This window comes from Diaphorina citri, unplaced genomic scaffold (assembly GCF_000475195.1).
Source record: "Diaphorina citri unplaced genomic scaffold, Diaci psyllid genome assembly version 1.1 scaffold1410, whole genome shotgun sequence".
Taxonomy (NCBI): Eukaryota; Metazoa; Arthropoda; class Insecta; order Hemiptera; family Psyllidae; genus Diaphorina; species Diaphorina citri.
The window spans coordinates 182,730-206,185 of NW_007378836.1; the positions used below are offsets into that span (position 1 = coordinate 182,730).

At 37.3% G+C, this 23,456-nt stretch overlaps 3 protein-coding genes across 4 annotated transcripts in view; 1 reads left to right on the forward strand and 2 right to left on the reverse strand.

The window, feature by feature from the left end:
* LOC103515762 (N-acetylneuraminate 9-O-acetyltransferase) overlaps window positions 1-12,211 on the reverse strand; it is a gene marked incomplete in the record, with an annotated part of 30,181 nt that extends 17,970 nt beyond the window's left edge. The window contains 10 exon segments of the mRNA XM_026828350.1: window positions 208-406; window positions 651-687; window positions 1,723-1,860; window positions 2,270-2,392; window positions 4,270-4,522; window positions 4,987-5,083; window positions 7,195-7,321; window positions 7,704-7,956; window positions 11,419-11,515; window positions 11,943-12,211. Coding sequence (XP_026684151.1) covers window positions 208-406; window positions 651-687; window positions 1,723-1,860; window positions 2,270-2,392; window positions 4,270-4,522; window positions 4,987-5,083; window positions 7,195-7,321; window positions 7,704-7,956; window positions 11,419-11,515; window positions 11,943-12,159 — 1,541 coding nt within the window.
* On the reverse strand, window positions 8,238-10,512 carry LOC113470138. 2 transcript variants are annotated; one of them, XM_026828357.1, is made up of 2 exons: window positions 9,423-10,512; window positions 8,238-8,499 (listed from the first exon to the last, which is right to left on the reverse strand). In XM_026828357.1, exons 1-2 carry the CDS (start codon window positions 10,455-10,457, stop codon window positions 8,386-8,388), a joined length of 1,149 nt encoding a protein of 382 aa, XP_026684158.1. In that variant the 5' UTR covers window positions 10,458-10,512; the 3' UTR covers window positions 8,238-8,385. The 2 variants fall into 2 exon arrangements, with proteins under 2 accessions (XP_026684158.1, XP_026684157.1); XM_026828356.1 differs by having other exon boundaries at window positions 8,238-8,494; window positions 9,418-10,511.
* A 5,112-nt stretch (window positions 12,212-17,323) lies between the features above and the next one.
* Window positions 17,324-23,427, forward strand: LOC103515764. The gene is made up of 4 exons (XM_017446802.2): window positions 17,324-17,378; window positions 18,149-18,417; window positions 22,060-22,194; window positions 23,176-23,427. The coding sequence occupies exons 1-4, from the start codon at window positions 17,338-17,340 to the stop codon at window positions 23,397-23,399; spliced, it is 669 nt and encodes a 222-aa protein (XP_017302291.2). The 5' UTR covers window positions 17,324-17,337; the 3' UTR covers window positions 23,400-23,427.
* Window positions 23,428-23,456: the final 29 nt, after the last annotated feature.

A 23,456-nucleotide genomic window follows, 5' to 3' on the forward strand; every position in this document is an offset into this window, starting at 1 on the left:
ATCTCCCACGAGAGTGAGTATCCGTTTCCTGTAGTCCCTACAGTCCTGAAATTGGCCGGTCAGGGTACGAGTGATTCAGCCAGCCGTTTCCGAGAACGAACATTATCCCATCAGGATAAAATCCGCCCCGGGCGGGAATCGAACCCGCGGCCTAGCGCTTACAAGGCAGACGCACTACCAACTAAGCTAACTAGGCTGGCAGCTTACCATATTAGAAATCCCGTATACACAAGTACTTGGAGAGCGGAATACTGTTCCGGGGTGGAACAACAGGTAGCGTCGTTGAAGTTCATATGATCATTACAGTACACGTTGAGGAGCAGCTGAACATGGATGTCAAGACATTGGGGCGCTACGTGAAAACCTAGTCGCATTTCGTCCAACTTGCCGCTGGCAACTAGGCGGGTACACCATATAGGTACTGAAAGTTGTCCTGAGATCAGTATTCAACAGCAAAATGGGTACCACCACCGCACCGTATCCACATGACAAAAATTATGTACAGCTTGGCCTAAACTGGATTAAAAGAATAGAAAATTAATTTTTTTGTCCTATTTAGCCGCCATCTTGTCCATCTCTAATATAGCTTCTTAAATCGGCAAAATAACCACTTTTTTCAAGTCAGCATACCTGAAAACATACTAGGCGGGAACTGGACCACACTATCACGTCACTAGAAGATAACGTCTGTGAACACAATTCAACCGGGGAAAAATTCACGTTAAAAAGGTTTCTTTTTTTTTTTTGATTTGATAGAGGGAAAAAAGTTTTGATAGAAAAGAAGAGGTTTGATAGAGGGAAAAGAGGTTTGATAGAAGGAACTGTAACTGGCAAGGTTTTGAAAGGCAGGAAAATAAAAGCTTAGGTATTACTTTTCTTTAACAGGTTTGACAGAGGGAAAAGAGGTTTGATAGAGGGAAAAAAGGTTTGATAGAGGGAAAAGAGGTTTGATAGAGGGAAAAGAGGTTTGATAGAGGAAAAAGAGGTTTGATAGTTTTGGCCAGTGATTTGTTACAATAAATGTTCAGTCAGAAATCTTGAAATCCGTGTCTTCCATCATACTAAACAGAGGGAAAAGAGGTTTGATAGAGGGAAAAGAGGTTTGATAGAGGGAAAAGAGGTTTGATAGAGGGAACTAACTACTAGGGTCTTATTGTTCCGAAATCGAAGAGAGAGGAAGATAGGATAGGAAAAAGCCAGCCGTTCCGAGTAAACATCCCATCAGGATAAAATACGCCCCGAGCGAAAATCGAACCCGCGGCCTAGCGTTTAAAAGTTCGTTCTTGGACGGCTGGCTTTCTCCTATCCCGTCTTCCTTCTCGGTTTGCTTTGGGACGATAAGACCTTAGCAGTTACAGTTTCCTCTGTCAACCCTCTTTGAATTGAATTGAATTGAAATAGTATTACATTTATTTTTCAAATTTAAATAACAATAAAAAAAAACCCTAAGCTACTTCTAACTTCTTGGGGTAGTTTAATAAAAAAAGGTAGTTAAATACCAAAACGACTGTTTCTTACCTCTATGGCAGCTTTATTATAGGCGTCTATCAGTTGATTGGTGATCATTCAACCCTCTTTGAATTGAATTGAATTGAATTGAAATAGTATTACATTTATTTTTCAAATTTAAATAACAATAAAAAAAATCCCTAAGCTACTTCTAACTTCTTGGGGTAGTTTTTTAAAAAAAGGTAGTTAAATACCAAAACGACTGTTTCTTACCTCTATGGCAGCTTTATTATAGGCGTCTATCAGTTGATTGGTGATCATTTCATACTCTGGACTCAGCTTCTTTTCATTGACTGACTCCTGGAGATTCCAAATAACTCGAGACTTCCTTTCACTCAGAATATCCATGGCCTAGAGAAAAAAAAAAAAACATGATTGAATTTTATTTATTTATTTTCCAAGTAGTGTTTTTTTTTTTTTTTTGAAGTTCCCGTCAGACATCGCGCGACCCGGAACTTTGCTTCGGTAAGTACTTCATAAGAAAACATACAAAGCAGTAGGAAGTGGTTCGCTATGATCGGAATACCACCTTTACTCTTGTTTTCAAAGCAGTAGAAAGCGGTCGCTATGATCGGAATGGTACTTGAGAGTCTTATCGTCCCAAAATCAAAGAGAGAAGGAAGACAGGATAGGAAAAAGCCAGCCGTTCCGAGAACGAACATTATCCCATCGGGATAAAATCCAAAAAGGGCGGGAATCGAACCCGCGGGCAAGCGCTTACAAGGCAGACGCGCTACTCTCCAAGCTGGCAACATCTTACCTCTACAAGTCTGGATAGATTAGCCGAGTACTCTGTTATGTGATCCAAGGCTGTAGCGTTGTACTGTTGCATAGACCAAGTGCCAGCGCCAAGCAGGATCATACTGGGGGGACGATCAATGTTCTGTGCAAAAACGAAAACATATACTGACATACATACAGTAGAACCTCGATCATTTCAACCTCCATTATATCAACTCTCTATTGTTTCAACTCCAAAAATCCGGGTTTTTCACTTATCTTTCAAGGAAATCCTATTTTTTTTTTTAACAGAGGAAGAGATTGTTGAGTTGGAGTTCTAATGTAGTAAGAAAAGATCACTTTGAAAATAGAACATTGGAACGAATTTATTTTGTGTAGACTCACCAGCGACTGTATCGCGCGATCCGGAAGCTTGCTTCGGTAAATACTTCATAAGAAAACATACAAAGCAGTAGAAAGCGGTCGCGCGACCAGGTCGCTATGATAGGAATGGTACTTGAGAGGTTTGACAGTCTGGCAACATCTTACCTCTACAAGTCTGGATAGATTAGCCGAGTACTCTGTTATGTGATCCAAGGCTGTAGCGTTGTACTGTTGCATAGACCAAGTGCCAGCGCCAAGCAGTATCATACTGGGGGGACGATCAATGTTCTGTGCAAAAACGAAAACATATATAGTGGGTGGCCTAACGTCACAATTTTGGCCAAAAGCTGCATTTATTCAGGAAAGCACCAAATTTGGTATGGACCTTCATTGGGTTGTACCACTAAATTTGGCCCTATTTTCATTGTCTTATACGGTATTTCTTTTATTTCAACTTTTATACAGAACCTCGATAATTTCAACTACCTTCGGTCCCAATTAGTTGAAATAATCGAGGTTCTACTGTACCTACATTCTATAGATAAAAAAATCTCTCTCCTGGTAGATAAATATGCATAGAAAAAGTGTATTATTCATTTATTTATTTCGTAGGTAGCTACTCTACTAAACTCGCACGAGTTTGAGTGCACCTTGTATTCCAAATACAGAGCTGAAAAAACTTCGACCTCGCCGGGAATCAAACCCGGGACCTCCGGTATATTTACAAATGCAAGAGGTATTGACTATTAGGAGTATTAGGTCATTCTTCCCCGAGCAGCCCAGTATTTTTCCACACTATCTTTGCTAGCTTCAGGCTGTGTTTATGTACAGGGCTGAGATGAGCTCGGACGAGGTGAGATAGGATATTGTTTCTACAGTTTTGCATTGGAGTGGTAACTTAAGTAAGGATAGCGTGGGATTGTTGGGCATTTTTTCTAACCCTCTGTCCCGGCGGCAATTTTTAAAATTTATTTTATATTTATTTTTGTTTGCTTTGTAACTCGCTTGTTTGTAATATCTAATTTAAATGAAAAGTATAATATAAACGTGCAGACTAGAGATAAAAAGTAAAAAATGAATTCAGATTGTACGCGTTGCGGAAAAAAAAAAAAATCAAAATTTCGAATTTCCCGCCAACTTTACAAGTTTACAAGCTCATGAAGGCTCTGTGTTAAGTTACCACATCATTTTCCACACGCCAAGAAAGGCCGAGAATGGCCTATCTCAGCCCTGTACATAAACACAGCCTCAATGGCATTGCTTCGCTTGGCTAGCTTCAATTAGACAAGTGACTCGCGTTCATAGGAGTTTGTAACGAACATAAGTAAGGGATATAAAGGAGAATCCATACAACCTATTGAGAGGCTGATCGGAAAAAGGGGCGAAAGTCGAAAATTTGAGTCTCGAGAAAATCGCGTTTAGAGTTTGAAAAGATATTATACTTATTTATACATAAATTCTTAGCACATGAGTTTGTTTACAAAAACTCAAGTAACTCCGTGAAAAAGGGAGTTATCAATATGAATCTTTTTGTGTTCTACACAGAAGCACAGAACAATATTGCTGAACCCAAAATGCAATAATTATTGGAAAAAGGTTGAAAGTCGACTTTTGCCCGTTTTTCAATCAGCTTCTCCATTCTGTGATGTAACTTGCCTTCAAAGAATTCAACGTGTTGTACATCAAATCTCCCACGTAGGGACTCCAAATGAATTTCACGTTCAAGTTGAGATTCTCATTCATATACAGGGTGTTGTTGAACTCCGTGACACCCGGGTCTGTCTTGTAGTTGGGTGCAAAGTGTCGTACAAATGTTACGTAGAGATCATGTATACGGGAGTCCCCGATGAAAAGGAAATCATTGTTGTGATCCCAGAAAGACAGGTACTTCATACATTTCTTGGTGTCTCTGTGAAACAAGAAATGTATTTACATTTGGTTCAATTATGTACCCATACCTATTCGATATAATAATAATAATAATATGTAATAATAATAATTTAAGAAAAAATTGTGATGTGTAAAAAGAAATTGTAAATAAATAAGTTACAGGGGTTTAAAACAAATGGAAATTTGAAATTGATGTACCTATAATATCTGGTGAAATTTAATCTGTATTTAAAAAAAATCAAGGGGAGGCCATGACATTTTCGGTATTTCAAGTGGTTCTCCAGAAACCCACCCCTGGAAAAGACTTTGTAAATGCCCTGTAGGTACTATTTATACTGTTGGCTTACAATGCTTAAGAAACTAAAAAGTCCCACTATGCTAACAGTTTAAAAAGGCCTCATTTACAAAAAAAAATAATAATAATAATAAATAAAAAATAAGATGACAGTGCAAAGGCAAGTGAAATATGATGAGCACACTTACACTTGGGAATATTGGTGCATCATACAGCCGTATGGTTGCCATCCCATGTCACCTTTGAATCTTCCATCAGATAGAATCCACTTACATGAGTCTCTACCTGAGAATATACACATTACATGTGGTAAATTGTGAAATAAATCAAATCATGAATCTTTGTGGTAAAGAAGAGAGCTTCTTCACAACTTTAGTGGGTATGACAACATTACTAAGTGCTTTGTTTATTATTAATTTTCATCTACTTATCATTCTACAGTGGTAATGCCACCAATGGACACTACTCAATTAAAGTAGCTACTCAACTGTCCTCATGAGGCTGAGTGCACCCCAAGCTCCAAGCACAGAGCTGAAAAACTTCAACCCCACTTGGCCACAGAGGTACCTATTCGTGTATACGGGAGTCCCCGATGAAAAGGAAATCATTGTTGTGATCCCAGAAAGACAGGTACTTCATACATTTCTTGGTGTCTCTGTGAAACAAAAAATGTATTTTTTTTTTTTTAAACTTGATAAGGAGAACCAAAAGGCAGATATCTGCCTTTTGGTTCTTCTTATCAAGTTGACCCACAGAACTTATATATAATGACTGCTGAAACCCTCCAAGAGAAAAAATGTATTTACAAAAATCAATCATTTGGTTCAATTATGTACCCATACCTATTCCATATAATAATAATAATAATAATAATAATAATAATAATAATAATAATAATAATAACCATTGTTTAACAACCACATATTCTTGTATGACAAATAACAACCACCACATCTTCTAATCAAGTAAAGAGTATTGGTCATTCATCATCATGAAACTCAATCCTAAGATTGATAAGAAGCTCTCCACTCTTCTCTATTTGACGTCTTCCTTTTCATTTCCGTGTAAGAGTTGGATCCGGAGTTCTTCACAATCTGGTGTATTTAATCATTATTTCATCTTAATGACAATATCGAAGACGTGTTTTTTTTTCTTAGTTTGTTTTATTTAATTTCAAAATAAAATGGTATTTCTTCCCTATTTAGTTCTTTTGTACCACTAAATTTGGCCCTATTTTCATTGTTTTATACGGTATTTCTTTTATTTCAACTTTTATACAGAACCTCGATAATTTCAACTACCCTCGGTCCCAATTTGTTGAAATAATCGAGGTTCTACTGTACCTACATATCTATAGATAAAAAAATCTCTCTCCTGGTAGATAAATATGCATAGAAAAAGTGTATTATTCATTTATTTATTTCGTAGGTAGCTACTCTACTAAACTCGTGCACCTTGTATTCCAAATAGAGCTGAAAAAACTTCGACCTCGCCGGGAATCGAACCCGGGACCTCCGGTGTGTTAGGAGTATTAGGTCATTCTTCCTAGAGGAGGAGAACTATCGATAGCACTATCGATAGTTTTGACTATCGAACGCTATCGATAGTTGAGGCTTGACTATCGATAGTTTTTTTCTGTACATTTTTCGTTTGTTTTGGTCGTTTTTAGAAGTGAAAAGTGTAAAAAAAATTGTAAAAAAAACATAGATGTATACAAATCTATGAAAAAAATTATATTTTGTAAAATAAATAAAATAAAATGTTGAAATAAAACCCTGTGACCTAAATTAATACGTGTACAGTTAATAATTTTCTTTAAATTAGGTTAGGTTAGGTCTTTTTGGGGGTTAAGACCTTTAGAAACAAGGGAAATATGTAATAAAAAAACTATCGAATAGTTATCGACAGTTTTTTTAAAAACTATCGATAACTATCGATGGCGCCGACTATCGATAGTTCTCCTCCTCTAATTCTTCCCCGAGCAGCCCAGTATTTTTCCACACTATCTTTGCTAGCTTCAATGGCATTGCTTCGCTTGGCTAGCTTCAATGAGACAAGTTTAGTGACTCGCGTTCATAGAAGTTTGTAATAAGGGATACAAAGGAGAATCCATACAACCTATTGAGAAGAGGCTGATCGGAAAAAGGGCGAAAGTCGAAAATTTGAGTCTTGAGAAAATCGCGTTTAAAGTTTGAAAAGATAAATTCTTAGCACATGAGTTTGTTTACAAAAACTCAAGTAACTCCGTGAAAAAAGGAGTTATCAATATGATTCTTTTTGTGTTCTACACAGAAGCACAGAACAATATTGCTGATCCAAAAATGCAATAATTGGAAAAAGGGGTGAAAGTGGACTTTGGCCCGTTTTTCAATCAGCTTCTCCATTCTGTGATGTACTTGCCTTCAAAGAATTTAACGTGTTGTACATCAAATCTCCCACGTAGGGACTCCAAATGAATTTCACGTTCAAGTTGAGATTCTCATTCATATACAGGGTGTTGTTGGCATTGCTTCGCTTGGCTAGCTTCAATTAGACAAGTGACTCGCGTTCATAGGAGTTTGTAACGAACATAAGTAAGGGATATAAAGGAGAATCCATACAACCTATTGAGAGGCTGATCGGAAAAAGGGGCGAAAGTCGAAAATTTGAGTCTCGAGAAAATCGCGTTTAGAGTTTGAAAAGATATTATACTTATTTATACATAAATTCTTAGCACATGAGTTTGTTTACAAAAACTCAAGTAACTCCGTGAAAAAGGGAGTTATCAATATGAATCTTTTTGTGTTCTACACAGAAGCACAGAACAATATTGCTGAACCCAAAATGCAATAATTATTGGAAAAAGGTTGAAAGTCGACTTTTGCCCGTTTTTCAATCAGCTTCTCCATTCTGTGATGTAACTTGCCTTCAAAGAATTCAACGTGTTGTACATCAAATCTCCCACGTAGGGACTCCAAATGAATTTCACGTTCAAGTTGAGATTCTCATTCATATACAGGGTGTTGTTGAACTCCGTGACACCCGGGTCTGTCTTGTAGTTGGGTGCAAAGTGTCGTACAAATGTTACGTAGAGATCATGTATACGGGAGTCCCCGATGAAAAGGAAATCATTGTTGTGATCCCAGAAGGACAGGTACTTCATACATTTCTTGGTGTCTCTGTGAAACAAGAAATGTATTTACATTTGGTTCAATTATGTACCCATACCTATTCGATATAATAATAATAATAATATGTAATAATAATGCTAAGTTCAGTTATTGGTTCACTAGAAATGGCTTTACTTGCAACTTCTGTTTTTATTTCACTAGAAACTTCATTACCAAATTCAGTTGTTGTTAGTTCACTAGAAATCTCTTTGCTAAGTTCCGTTGATGGTTGACAGGTCTGTTGGAAATCAAGCTAAACGGCTGGCATTACCTATCTTCATTCTCTACCTTTCGGGACGAGAAGACCTTAGCCTTAGCTGTTACAGTTCCCTCTATCAAACCTCTTTTTATTTTAAATCTATTGGAGGAGTGGTCAATGTTCCAGTAGTCAGAGGTCGGTTTCAGGAAAGAAAAACACACCTTTTGAGAAAATACACCCTAATCATCGTCCTGCGTTTGATATATGGACTGATTTCGTCGCTTAAACTTCTTCACAGCAGGTCTCACATCTTCATCCTTACCGGTAGTTGTACTGGAAACCCCTTTGCTAAGTTCATAATCAATCAATCAAATGAACAAACAGAATCAATCAGAATAAAATAAAGCTCAAATTTAAATATTTAATTTAAAAGAAAATGAACCCTTCTCTTCCCAGTTTGATAGGAGGCTCCGACTACAAACTCATCTACCGACACTATGCCACATTGTACTTTGTGTTCTGTGTGGATTCTTCCGAGTCGGAGTTGGGCATACTTGATCTCATTCAAGTGTTTGTCGAGACACTGGACAAATGTTTTGAAAATGTTTGCGAGTTGGATTTGATATTCCATGTTGACAAGGTAATGTAAATTTATGTGTGTTCTCCTATACATAGGTAATTTACTAATATCTACACATTTTTTTAAAAAAATCAAACAGCTACAAGGTTCTACTGTCACCTTTTTACCTTGTTGGTAAAACCAGATTTCATGTTGGATAGTACATACCTACCTAGAAAAATCTACCAATAATATTTTCTTGTCCATAACCCATACCTACATTTCCCTGCAGAAGGTCGAATGTACAGGGCAATAACAGATTTACATCAAGCTTTTCAATCCGGGACAATAGATACCTACCTATGTTTTAGTCCTTGGTAAAATTCCAAGGTTACTTAACTTTCAATGATCTGCTGAAGTAGGTTTAAAATGGTACACAAACACTGTGTCAATGGCTGATTAGCCAGCCTAGTTAGCTTAGTTGGTAGTGTGTCTGCCTTGTAAGCGTTAGGCTGCAGGTTTGATTCCTGCCCAGGGTGGATTTTATCCTGATGGGATAATGTTCTTTCTCAGAATGGCTGGCTTTCTCCTATCCTGTCTTCCTTCTCTCTTTGATTTCGGTATGATTTATTAATAAGACCATAGCAGTTACAGTTCCCTCTGTCAAACCTCTTGAAAAAAAAAAAAAAAAAAAAAATGGCATTAAGTAAAACTAAGTTCAGTTATTGGTTCACTAGAAATGGCTTTACTTGCAAGTTCCGTTTTTATTTCACTAGAAACTTCATTACCAAATTCAGTTGTTGTTAGTTCACTAGAAATCTCTTTGCTAAGTTCCGTTGATGGTTGACTAGAAACCAATTTATCCTCACAAATCGACTGCAAATTCTTCCCACATGGTGAATCAAATAGCGTGGATGGCGAATCTTTGATTGACGAATTAAACGTCGTTTGAGACAAGTCTCTGAGAGGTGTATCAAACACCGGTGAATCCGAATCTTTCGCTGAAGAGTCAAATGCGGGGGAGTTTTTTGACGAATCAAACAGCGAATCTTTCAGCGGTGACTCTTTCAATGAATCAAACGTTGGTTTGGGCAACGTCGAAGCGTGCGGACTCTCAGGTCCTGTACTCCACGACATTTTCGACCTGTAGGGCGTAAACCTTTTGACGGAGGCCAGCAGCTTGGAATCGTCCACTGTCGATACTTCGTCCACAATACAAACAGAGTCCACGGACGTTGCAGAGTCCTCGAGAATCACACACGAGTCTCCGAGGCTTCTCGTGTCGTTCTCGGAACGGGTTTCTGCGTCACTCTCCACGTTTTTTGGAGACGGCAAGTTGAGCTTGAACTTTTGCAAACTTCCCAAGTTCTGCACGGGAGCGTCTTTCTTCGAACAGGGTGTTGAAAGGCCTGATGGGATAGTACTTTGAAACGACCCGTAGGAATCGTTGAGTGAACTGGGCGTGGACTGGGCTAGTAACAACGCGAGGGGATCGTCTATGCACAGTTGCTCACAGAAGGCGGTTGTGTTGGGGTGGACTTTAGAGTGTGCCTGTTTGTTTCGATTGGATGAGGGCTGGTTTGGGTTGTATGGGGGAGCGGTACAGATGAAGTTGGAGGGAACGGTGAAGTTGCTGTCGAATTTGTTTGCTATCAATGCCAACTCGTCAGGGGTGGGAGTGAAAGTGTACCTGTGTGGACAGGGATAAAACAATGAAATCAATTTAACATTGCAACAAGTATGTCCAGTCATCCTGGAGGTGAGAAACGGGGAAGAGTCCAGTTAAGGTGATGATTCTGTCTGTTTAATCTGTGATAACTCTCAGTCAGTTGGTCAAATTTTGATAAAAATTGGTACACATTTTGAGGGACTTTTCTTTCTTGGAGTGAGATCCTAAAGTGTCACAAATAACTGAGTTGGTTTTTTTCTTCTTCTTTGTCTTCATTTATATAAAGAAAAAAATTGACTTGTTCTAAGGGCAAAATCCTAGGAGCTGAGGTCCATATTACAGATATCTTCCGTTTACTCTGTTCTTACCATAGGTCCAATGCAACAACCCATGGTATCCGATCAGAGCTAGAACAAGGAGGAGTGCAAACTTCTTGGCATTTGTAGCATTGATCTCATCAATAAACTCGCCACCTCCACCACCTGGCTGTGATTGGCCATCATCCGACCAGCACAAGAGTGGTTCAAGTGTATCTGTATGTTCCGATTCTATCCCTGAGCATGACTCTGTGTCTTCCGTTTCCATAGTGGTGCACGTTGGTTCATTCTCCTGCAACACCAAATGATACAACTAGGTGTTGATTTATACTGCTTAAATGGGATTGAAGAGTCAAATTACCTCTAATAATAAACAATAGTGCTTTAAACTGAAAACTTAGAACAGGGATTTAAAACAAATGGAAAATTTAAATTGATGTACCTATAATATCTGGTGAAATTTAATCTGTATTTAAAAAAAATCAAGGGGAGGCCATGACATTTTCGGTATTTCAAGTGGTTCTCCAGAAACCCACCCCTGGAAAAGACTTTGTAAATGCCCTGTAGGTACTATTTATACTGTTGGCTTACAATGCTTAAGAAACTAAAAAGTCCCACTATGCTAACAGTTTAAAAAGGCCTCATTTACAAAAAAAAATAATAATAATAATAAATAAAAAATAAGATGACAGTGCAAAGGCAAGTGAAATATGATGAGCACACTTACACTTGGGAATATTGGTGCATCATACAGCCGTACGGTTGCCATCCCATGTCACCTTTGAATCTTCCATCAGATAGAATCCACTTACACGAGTCTCTACCTGAGAATATACACATTACATGTGGTAAATTGGGAAATAAATCAAATCATGAATCTTTGTGGTAAAGCAGAGCTTCTTCACAACTTTAGTGGGTATCACAACATTACTAAGTGCTTTGTTTATTATTAATTTTCATCTACTCATCGTTCTACAGTGGTAATGCCACCAATGGACACTACTCAATTAAAGTAGCTACTTAACTGTCCTCATGAGGCTGAGTGCACCCCAAGCTCCAAGCACAGAGCTGAAAAACTTCAACCCCACTTGGCCACAGAGGTACCTATTCTTATGTCACAAATAACTGAGTTGGTTTTTTTCTTCTTCTTTGTCTTCATTTATGTAAAGAAAAAAATTGACTTGTTCTAAGGGCAAAATCCTAGGAGCTGAGGTCCATATTACAGATATCTTCCGTTTACACTGTTCTTACCATAGGTCCAATGCAACAACCCATGGTATCCGATCAGTGCTAGAACAAGGAGGAGTGCAAACTTCTTGGCATTTGTAGCATTGATCTCGTCAATAAACTCGCCACCTCCACCACCTGGCTGTGATTGGCCATCATCCGACCAGCACAAGAGTGGTTCAAGTGTATCTGTATGTTCCGATTCTATCCCTGAGCATGACTCTGTGTCTTCCGTTTCCATAGTGGTGCACGTTGGTTCATTCTCCTGCAACACCAAATGATACAACTATACCTTATCCATTTGAATATGGCAGCAAGGAGTCATCTAAAAAGTAGGCTACGTTGCCAAACGTGTCAAAGGTTCAACGGTAGAATATCTTTAAAGGAGGAAGGTACATTGCACAGTGCTTCCTCCCACAATGATACAAAAATACTTAAAAAAAAAAAAAAAAAAAAAAAAAAAAAGATGACTTTAGGACTTAGCACATTTTAGTAATTAGTATACTTATTCCAAATCAGAATGAGACTGCAGACTCAGGCAGGAGATTGAATTATCCTTTACTTAAGCTTGGGACATGCTCCCGAATATAATGGCTTGTGTAAGTGCCTACCCTAAAGGCTATACTCTTCAGACCTAAAATAAACTATACCTACTTAGACACAGGACAGGCAAACTGCCAGCCTAGTTAGCTTGTAGGGTAGCACACCTGAGACAATAAGACATTTTTTGTAGAAGCTTAACCCATCCTTTAGGGCTGTTTGCTAATACACCTGAGGCTGTGTTTATGAACAGGGCTGAGATTTATGAACAGGGCAGGGCTAACAAATACTTGTGGAAGGGTGTAGTTGTAGATTCCTAGAAGCTTAATCCTTGAGGGTGTGTTTATGTACCGGGTTGAGATGAGCTCATCATTTTTGTTTTCTTTTCAGTTTAATTTGGTGTATGACATGCAAAAATAATGTCACATCTGTAAATATTCCCTATAGGACGTATTAATATACTTGAACCTTTTTTTAAGTAGGTATCTGTCAACACGTACTTATCAACTTTGTAAGTACACATTACATACCTGTTTCAATCTAAAAACTTCTAAATTTCTAATATGGTAACAGGATCTTTTGGTTTGTTCTGTGTATGGTGCCTTCTCAAAATGTCCCTTCAAATAATCTTGACCTTTCTGTATGCCCGATATTCCCCCTATCCGTAATCCTCCAATGTTAACAACTCCAGCATATCCGAGATAGAAAATGTTCGGTGCTACCCATCCTCCATAGGCTAATTCTTGAAGGTATCCAGATGCTTCATGGTTGCCTCCAATAAATAGTGTCAGGATGGGTGCTTGCTTTTCTCCCGAGTAATATCTGAAAAGATAGGGAAAAAAATTATTGCTAAAAAAAAAAAGATGACTTTAGGACTTAGTACATTTTAGTATAATTATAGTTATTCCAAATCAGAATGAAACTGCAGACTCAGGCAGGAGATTGAATTATCCTTTACTTAAGCTTGGGACATGCTCCCGAATATAATGGCTTGTGTAAGTGCCTACCCTAAAGGCTATACTCTTCAGACCTAAAATAAACTATACCTACTTAGACACAGGACAAGCAAACTGCTGTATAATTTGTAAATCTATAGTTATATTTAGTTAGGTATTGTACAAGACTACAACTAGAACAAGTACAGCAAAAACAAAATGGAATGGAATATGTATAAATGATTTACACTAGGCAGATATTCGATATTTTCTGAATCAGTGAGAGTAGAATAGAATATGCCTTGTTTATCCTGCCCGAATGTGACTGAAAAGTCCCTTTACCCCAGCAGTCTAAACAAAGTCTCGGGTATTTGATGGGAGCAATTTGTTGTTATAGCCAGACACCTGTGAGCAGTCAAAGACCCCGTCCCCACTTGTCGTGAGTTTCACCCGATTTTTTGTTTTTCCGAATGTCCTGTAGTCAATGTAATTTAAATGGGAGAGTTAACACTACACACGACACGCTCATAACTAAAAGAAGAGGTTTCGCAGGTTCTCGTTTCCTCTAATTCCACCTCACAAGGTTTTCAATACAACTTCCGAAATCCAGCACCTGGGAGCTATGTCCCACTGATGAGTTCAAATTAGAACGAAACGCGTCTTGGAGCCTGTTCCCACTTTTCGTGGGGGGGGGGGGAAATCGTGTCGCGCTGAAGTCTTACTGTCCCTCATACACCAAAAGACCATTCTAAGGCTTAGGTGTATTAGCAAACAGCCCTAAAGGATGGGTTAAGGTTAAAAAAATGTCTTATTGTCTCAGGTGTGCTACCCTACAAGCTAACTAGGCTGGCAGTTTGCTTGTCCTGTGTCTAAGTAGGTATAGTTTATTTTAGGTCTGAAGAGTATAGCCTTTAGGGTAGGCACTTACACAAGCCATTATATTCGGGAATCGTGTCGTGTGTAGTGTTAACTCTCCCATTTAAATTACATTGACTACAGGACATTCGGAAAAACAAAAAATCGGGTGAAACTCACGACAAATGGGAACGAGGTCTTTGACTGCTCACAGGTGTCTGGCTATAACAACAAATACCCGAGACTTTATTTAGACTGCTGGTCTTTTCAGTCACATTCGGGCAGGATAAACAAGGTATATTCTATTCTACTCTCACTGATTCAGAAAATATCGAATATCCGCCTAGTGTAAATCATTTATATACATATTCCATTCCATTTTGTTTTTGTTGTACTTGTTCTAGTTGTAGTCTTGTACAATACCTAACTAATATAACTAAAGATTTGACGGGATCTTTGACTGCTCACGGGTGTCTATAACAACAAATTGCTCTCATCAAATACACGAGATTCCACACATGGCCTTGCTGCTTCTATTTCTATTATTCTATTATGGGACTGGTTGCTCCTCTCCCAAGAGAGTATGCAATTAACACTGCGACCTCTGTAGATCTATTGTGACCAGAGTGGTTGATTTAGAACTGAAATTTTTGAACTGCAATGGTTGAGTGGTTGATTGGATTTAGAACTGAATTGTTGAAGACGAAAAAAAAAGGAAAAATCAATTTGATCCTCCCCTCAGTCCGCGAAATTTAGGACAATCAAGCTATGTTGTTCAACATATTGGTTTACAATATTCACTCTTTCAACAATTAATCTGTGGCTTGAAATTTCAACCAAGTGGTTGATTCAGAACTGCAATAGTTGAGTGGTTGATTTGATTTAGAACCGAAATATTTGAGTGTTTGAATTGAATTTTTTGATTAGTGTGGTTGATTTAGAACTGAAATTTTTGAACTGCAATGGTTGAGTGGTTGATTGGATTTAGAACTGAATTGTTGAAGACAAAAAAAGAAGAAGGAAAAATCAATTTGATCCTCCCCTCAGTCCGCGAAATTTAGGACAATCAAGCTGTTGTTCAACATGTTGGTTTACAATATTCACTCTTTCAATAATTAATCTGTGGCTTGAAATTTCAACAGAGTGGTTGATTCAGAACTGCAATAGTTGAGTGGTTGATTTGATTTAGAACCGAAATATTTGAGTGTTTGAATTGAATTTTTTGATTAGAACTGCAATGGTTGAGTGGTTGAATTAATTTAGAACCGAAATACTTGAGTGGTTGAAATATTTGATTAAAACTACAATATTTGAGTGGTTGAATTGAAATATTTGATTAGAACTGCAATGGTTGAGTGGTTGATTTGATTTAGAACTGAACTATTTGAGTCGTTGAATTGAAATATTTGATTAGAACTACCATGGCTGAGTGGTTGATTTGATTTAGAACTGAAATATTTGATTAGAACTGCAATGGTTGAGTGGTTGATTTGATTTAGAACCGAACTATTTGAGTGGTTGATTTGATTTAGAACTGAAATATTTGATTAGAACTGCAATGGCTGAGTGGTTGATTTGATTTAAAACTGGACTGTTGGGGAAGAAAGAAAGGTAAAATCTATATGATCCTACCACTAACCAAGTCGATTTCGAACAATCAAGTGACCTTTTTTTTTTTGGACATGAAAATTGGGTTGAGTTGATATTCAGTAATTGCCTTTCAGTTCGGATTATTTGTAGGATTGAATTGATTTTTTACTTTCCTTATCCTATAGGAAGGAAAGTAATGTAATCGGGTCAAATTTTCGATGGTCGAATTGATCTTTTACTTTCCTTATCCTATAGGAAGGAAAGTAATGTAATCGGGTCAAATTTTCGATGGTCAACTTTTAGTGTCAAAACACGTTTTGAGGTCCCTAGAGCCTAAATCCAAAGTTCTAGCCATTGGTCCGTGCGTGTGTCTGTGTGTATGTAAACAAAATATCTCGAGAAGGGTAAGAGCTAGAGACTTGAAATTTAGTATGTATCTGTGAAATGTGACAAGGATGCGACACGAAACTTTTGGTTAAGACCGGTGCAACGGTTGGCGGCATTTTACCGCTTTGTGGCGGTTTTCGGTGTAATTTAACAATATCTCGGGAACGGTATAAGCTAGAGACTTGAAATTTGGTATGTAGTTTACAAATGTGACAAGGATGCAACACAAAACGTTTGGTTGAGATGGTTGCTGCGCTTGGCGGTATTTTGATCGCTTTTGGACAGATTTCGACCGTTTTTTGGCGGTTTTCAGCTATAGCGACAAAAGATATTGTAAAAGTTAGGGTAAAAGAACACTCAAAAAAGCATCATTCAATAGGATAAGGAAAGTCGTGTGATGTTCATGCTGCGCTTTCCGGTATTTTGACCACTTTTGGACAGATTTCGACCGTTTTTTTTGGCGGTTTTCAGCTATAGTGACAAAACGATTAGAGATATTGTAAATGTTAGGGTAAAAGAACACACAAATAAGCATAATTCAATAGGATAAGGAAAGTCGTGTGATGTTCACACCAGATTTTTACTAATTAAGCACTTTTTTGTTTTATTCGTAGAAAAGTCTTCCCAAGTGCCTCTTTTATATTGGACAGTTAGGTCAATGTTTTCAGCTAAATCCCCTTTAGGGGTGAGTTTTACTTTCTATTACCTGTTATGTATTGAGAACTAGAATTCATGAAAGAGAATTGGTAGCGAATCCGGGTCATTGTTAGAAATTAGTAGTAAGAAAACCTTGAAACTCCAAGCGCCGACGGCGCTTCGAACTCTTGACGTTCGCCCGCCTTCCGGCACGCTTGAAAACAGTAGTTTCAATAAGATCACTGAAGTTTCAAACGTTGCGCGTGATTAGTATCCAGAAGGGCTGAAAAATACAGAAACCTTGTCTCAAACTGTCCATTCTTTTTTGATTTTTAGCAATGTCTGTTATTTGTAAGATTTTTTCCCTTGTTTTATGTTGGGTTTTTACTGATGACTTGATCGGTAAATTTCACCAAAGGGCAATTTTTTCTAGGTTAAAATGGAATGTATTTTTTCAAAGACTACCATTTTTTACCATGGATATTTACAACTATTCTCCAGTTCCTAAGGATGTCAAGTAAGTTGGGTCCTGTTTCCTTTGCCACAACACCATACTTGTTGCATGTTCTTTTGAATCAGAGCTTTCCAACGAAAAGGGTTCACAGGAAATGTGTGACAAATGTATCAGCTAGATATTAAATGTACAGGGCAATAACAGATTTACATGAAGCTTTTCAATCCGGGACAATAGATACCTATGTTTTAGTCCTTGGTAAAATTCCAAGGTTACTTAACTTTCAATGATCTGCTGAAGTACCTATAGGTTTAAAATGGGACACAAACACTGTGTCAATGGCTGATTAGCCAGCCTAGTTAGCTTAGTTGGTAGTGTGTGTGCCTTGTAAGCACTAGGCCGCAGGTTTGATTCCTGCCCGGGGTCCGGGGTGGATTTTATCCTGATGGGATAATGTTCTTTCTCAGAACGGCTGGCTTTCTCCTATCCTGTCTTCCTTCTCTCTTCAATTTTGGGATGAGAAGACCATAGCAGTTACAGTTCCCTCTGTCAAACCTCTTTTTAAAAAAATGGCTGATTAAATAACCTAAACTTCATTAACAGATTGTGTTAAATTGAACTTCTGATGTTGGCCTTTAAACCAATGTTTGTGTCCATTACTTACATTGATTATGGGATTTAGTACACTGGGCTACTACAGCCTTAAAACAACCTTTTAGTATTATTGTCAGAACCAAGTAAGCACTTTCAAGGCAGATGTAAGTACTACCTTCCAAGGTTATTAGGCTGGTGTGTGGCATTTAATCATTTTCCCTTTTCAATTTCTGTTTCAGTATTGACAGATACTATGAAAGTACAATTCTACCTTTACTTCAACCCGGTAAAGAAGGTGATCTCTGTAATTGGTTAAAATCCATTGGTCTCTTGGCGACGGAAGTGAAATGTCCTAACGCTGACTGCAACAATGTCAACTTGACATGGTGCAAGGCCAGAGTTGTGGACAAATACAACTGGTCGTGTCCTTTATGCAAGAAAAAATTACCAATTAGATATAAATCATTTCTAGCTGATTTCAAGTGTGATCTCCCATCCGTTATAAAAGGTAAGTAAACTTGGTTTGAATCCCACCATCAACAAAAATTTGTACTCGTTTACCTATTGATTGCAAATATCTTAACAGGTTACTTTCTGGTGTTCTCATGGGTTCAAATCCCACCATCGACAAAAATTTGTACTTGTTTACCTATTGATTGCAAATATTTCAACAGGTTACTTTCTGGTGTTCTTGTGTTGACCTAGCACCTAAATGGGAAGTATTGTGTCTCTTCTCACCCATCTAATGAGAGGCATACCACAGGATGGGCATGCTATGACACAGGCCACATGTGTCTAATGTAGCAGTTGTTTCATTGCTACAAAATATAAACGGTGGTGGAACACTCATTTTTAAAAATCTTAAAAAAAAGAGGTGTACTTGGGAGCCACCTGTTTTGAATCTCAATATAGTAAGAAATTAGACAAAAAAAAAAAATGTTCTCAATATTTGACAGAGTTATATGCACCTTAAATAATTCATTTATATGTATATGTAACTTAGGTAAATACCTAATATCATTGTTATTTTTCTATCAACAAATTGAGTTGAGTTGATATTCAGTAATTGCCTTTCACTTCGAATTATTTGTAGGATTGAATTGATTTTTTACTAATTTAAGCACTTTTTTGTTTTATTCGTAGAAAAGTCTTCCCAAGTGCCTCTTATATATTGGACAGTTAGGTCAATGTTTTCAGCTAAATCCCCTCTAGGGGTGAGTTTTACTTTCTATTACCTGCTATGTATTGAGAACTAGAATTCATGAAAGAGAATTGGTAGCGAATTCGGGTCATTGTTAGAAATTAGTAGTAAGAAAACCTTGAAACTCCAAGCGCTGACGGCGCGCGGCGCTTCGAACTCTTGACGTTCGCCCGCCTTCCGGCACGCTTAAAAGCAGTAGTTTCAATAAGATCACTGAAGTCAAGCAAGGTTGCGCGTGGTTAGTATCCAGAAGGGCTGAAAAATACAGAAACCTTGTCTCAAACTGTCCATTCTTTTTTGATTTTTAGCAATGTCTGTTATTTGTAACGACGGCGCGCGGCGCTTCGAACTCTTGACGTTCGCACGCCTCCCGGCACGCTTGAAAGCAGTAGTTACAATAAGATCACTGAAGTCAAGCAAGGTTGCGCGTGGTTAGCATCCAGAAGGGCTGAAAAATACAGAAACGTTGTCTCAAACTGTCCATTCTTTTTTGATTTTTAGCAATGTCTGTTATTTGTAAGATTTTTTCCCTTGTTCTATGTTGGGTTTTTACTGATGACTTGATCGGTAAATTTCACCAAAGGGCAATTTTTTCTAGGTTAAAATGGAATGTATTTTTTCAAAGAATTGGCGTGTTGGGAATTTTTAATTTGTCCCAAAAAGGAGTAACTGAATACTTAACCCGTATGAATATCAAATAAAATATTTAATCTATTTAAATAACTTTTTTTTTTCCTTTTTTTGGATGAGTGAAAAACTTTCGTTTGAGAAGTCTCTGGTGAAGTCATTAGTGAAAGCCGCCATTATTCTTTTAAATTGAAAAAGAAAAGGTGAATTTTCCTTTCGGAAACCGAACCGGTTTTTCTTCCTTTTTTGGATGAGTGTAAAACTTTCGTTTGAGAAGTCTCTGATGAAGTCATTAGTGAAAGCCGCCATTATTCTTTTAAATTGAAAAAGAAAAGGTGAATTTTCCTTTCGGAAACCGAACCGGTTTTTCTTTTGGAAATTGAAGTAGCTTCCCTACTAAACCATAGGAAATGCAAGATGGCGTGCCATCGGAATTGGTTCTGTTTCCGTAAATTTCGCGAAAGGACAATTTACCTTAACACGGCCTTTTTTTATTTCTTCAAAAAAGGCAATCCCTATAATAACAGCCTAACCATTTTAATAAAATTTTGCACCAGTTAATTTACTTTTAAATTGAAATGAGAAAAAAAAAAAACGTTAGTCCCATGTACGTTTTTAAATTTTCCCTATTTATTTAAACTATAGTTAAATTTATATTTTGGTTAGTGGTTAATATTTGAAATTAATTTAATGACCTATGTTTTTATTGTTAATTTATTTTCTCTAATTATTTATCCGTTGGTATTATTTGAATGATCTTGTATTTTTTCAACCACATTCATATCAGGTGAATTTTTATTATTATAATTTTAAACTTTTTTTTTATTATTATTTTTCACCATTTTTTTCGAACAGAAAAGTAACTATTAGTTTTTAGTTTGATTTTTAGATAACAATAATTTAAAGTGGAAAAAGTTAGATGAATTTTTATATTTTATATTTAGGGTTATGGTAGGTACTCAAATAACGGACCCCTTCGCCCTCTATCCTTAAATCCTTGGAAAAAAAAAAAATGTTCTCAATATTTAAGCCCTTACGCTATACTATATCCTTTTTCCAACTGAAAGAATGCTTCAAATTTTAATCTCTTTAACATGTTCTCAATATTTAAGCCCTTACGCTATACTATATCCTTTTTCCAACTGAAAGAATGCTTCAAATTTTAATCTCTTTAACTCCTTAAGAACAAGTTTAAACTCAGTTTGTGGACTCGGCCATAAAATTCAAAGAGTTTCTGAAAAAAGTGCCTTACATTTCCTCCAACCACGGGTCCTTTATTTGGTACATGAGCCCTATTTTACTATTTATTTTAGAAATGTTATTATTTTTTTTTTTTTTTCATTTTTATTTGGTACATGAGCCCTATTTTACTATTTATTTTAGAAATGTTATTATTATTTATTATTATTATTTTTTTTTTTTTTCATTTTTAACAAAAATCATAGTTTTATGATAAGGAAAATGATAAAATAAATTGATTTTTAACTATCACACTAGTGCCTGAATGTTACAACCAAAATATATGACTTGTGTTTTTATTATCTCAGGCGTGAACAATTTTCGCTCTATCTCCAGAACCACAACACCTAGAAAGCTGAAATTTGGTAGGAATGTTCCTTTTATGATCTAGGTGTGCAATAAGAAAGGATTTTGCGAAAATCTAAACCGATCCTGAAATATCAATTTTTGATCGCTAAAATCTCCACCATAAGAATAATAATAATTTTGAAACAAGGTAGGTGTTTACAATCTCGACCCTAAACTTTCAACGTTATTATCAACGAGAAAGTCATGCATTTCGGTACGTTTGCTCTTTTGTGTTTGATTTTGACCCGTAGGCTCTGCTTTGATTATTTATTATTATAAGATTCAGCTTCTAGAAATCTAGACTTGATTATTCGTTCTCTAGATAGAGGAACAACAAGCTAACTTTGATCTTTGAGTAAGGTTTCTTGACATTTTAAAAACAAAATTTTAGTTCACCTTACCAAAAGCTTCGTCGTCTACCCCTGTTTAAAGTCCCACAGTCAGACTGAGCTGGTTTACTCCCTGTTTAAAGTCTCCAGCCAAAGTAAGCTAGTCTACTCCCTGTTCAAAGTCTTTCAGCCAGACCTTATCAAAAACCTTATTTATTTTCAACGGGTTCAATTAACTGATTTTTTTTAAGAGGTTTGACAGAGGGAACTGTAACTGCTATATGGTCTTATCGTCCCGAAATCGAAGAGAGAAGGAAGACAGGATAGGAGAAACCCAGCCGTTCCGAGAACGAGTTCTCTTGGAGGGTTTCAGCAGTCATTTCATGTTGTCTATTTATGTTGACAGAGCCCCCGTTTCTGGACGAAATAGGCCGGGCAGGCGCCACAGGGCTGGCTACAATCATCTGGAACCTGAGTCTGGATGGGACCGACAAGGTTTTGGCCACAGACGTCCTCCAGAAATTGATAAATGCGCCGCAAGGTATGTATATTCGTAGAAGATTAATTTCTAGAAGCTGAATCTTATAATAAACAATCAAAGCAGAGCCTACGGGTCAAAATCAAACACAAAAGAGCAAACGTACCGAAATGCATGACTTTCTCGTTGATAATAACGTTGAAAGTTTAGGGTCGAAGATTGTAAACACCTACCTTGTTTCAAAATTATTATTAACTTTATTTTTTACTTTCTACATAGTAAGCATAATTAAAAAAATTTGGTGTGAACATCAGACGACTTTCCTTATCCTATTGAATCATGCTCATTTGAGTATTATTTTACCCTAACTTTTACCATATCTCTAACCGTTTAGTCGGTATAGCTGAAAACCGCCAAAAAAGGTCGAAATCCGTCAAAAGCAGGTCAAAATAACGCCAAGCGCAGCACCTTCATTTTCTGTTGTATCCTTGTCACATTTGTGAACTACATACCAAATTTCAAGTCTCTAGCTCATACCGTTCTCGAGATATTGTTAAACTAGACCGAAAACGGTAGAAGATTAATTTTTTTTTAACAATCCTTTTTTAAGCTCAGAGGACTCAGAGAAACCGATTGTATTCTAGTGAGGTCGAGTGGAATGGAAGAAAGCACATGCCTTCGGGCACACTCTATTTGTCAAGGGTCTAGGTTTACATTGGCCTTGGGATCAATTTAATTTGAAGAAATCATTCTATTTCACTCTGTAATTATAGAAGATTAATTTTTATTTAACAATCCTTTTTTAAGCTCAGAGGACTCAGAGAAACCGATTGTATTCTAGTGAGGTCGAGTGGAATGGAACAAATCACATGCCTTCAGGCACACTCTATTTGTCAAGGGTCTAGGTTTACATTGGCCTTGGGATCAATTTAATTTGAAGAAATCATTCTATTTCACTCTGTAATTATATTAAGGAGCGCGCTAGGCTCCGCCCCTACAAGTCATCCAATTATATTCTTCATCTTGGAAAACCATTTTCCGCAGATGCCTCTCAGCCGAAATTTGACGCCATTTTGACGGAGACCTATTGTTTGACGGAGACCATCGCGGCGGGGTTTGCCCAGAAATTCGACTGTCCCCTCATCAACTACCAGCCAGGCCCGATGACTGCCAACATAGCCTACATGGTGGGCAATCCATACAACCCTGGGTATATGCCAGACTATAAGATGCCGTTCACGAGTAACATGAACTTGTGGCAAAGGTAAGACCATCAACCCTCGTATCTGGTGTGTTATCCTCACGGCCACGGGAGATTTCTTAGC

Excerpts from the sequence above, each read along its gene's own strand:
- LOC113470138 (XM_026828357.1), bottom strand. The coding sequence starts at position 10,457 with ATGACTGGACATACTTGTTGCAATGTTAAATTGATTTCATTGTTTTAT. Across the intron at positions 8,500-9,422 it reads CTAGTGAACCAATAACTGAA|CTTAGCAAAGGGGTTTCCAG; the intron begins CTTAGTTTTACT and ends ATTGATTATGAA.
- LOC103515764 (XM_017446802.2), top strand. The coding sequence starts at position 17,338 with ATGGATATTTACAACTATTCTCCAGTTCCTAAGGATGTCAA. Across the intron at positions 18,418-22,059 it reads TCTCCCATCCGTTATAAAAG|AGCCCCCGTTTCTGGACGAA; the intron begins GTAAGTAAACTT and ends TTATGTTGACAG. Across the intron at positions 22,195-23,175 it reads ATTGATAAATGCGCCGCAAG|ATGCCTCTCAGCCGAAATTT; the intron begins GTATGTATATTC and ends CATTTTCCGCAG.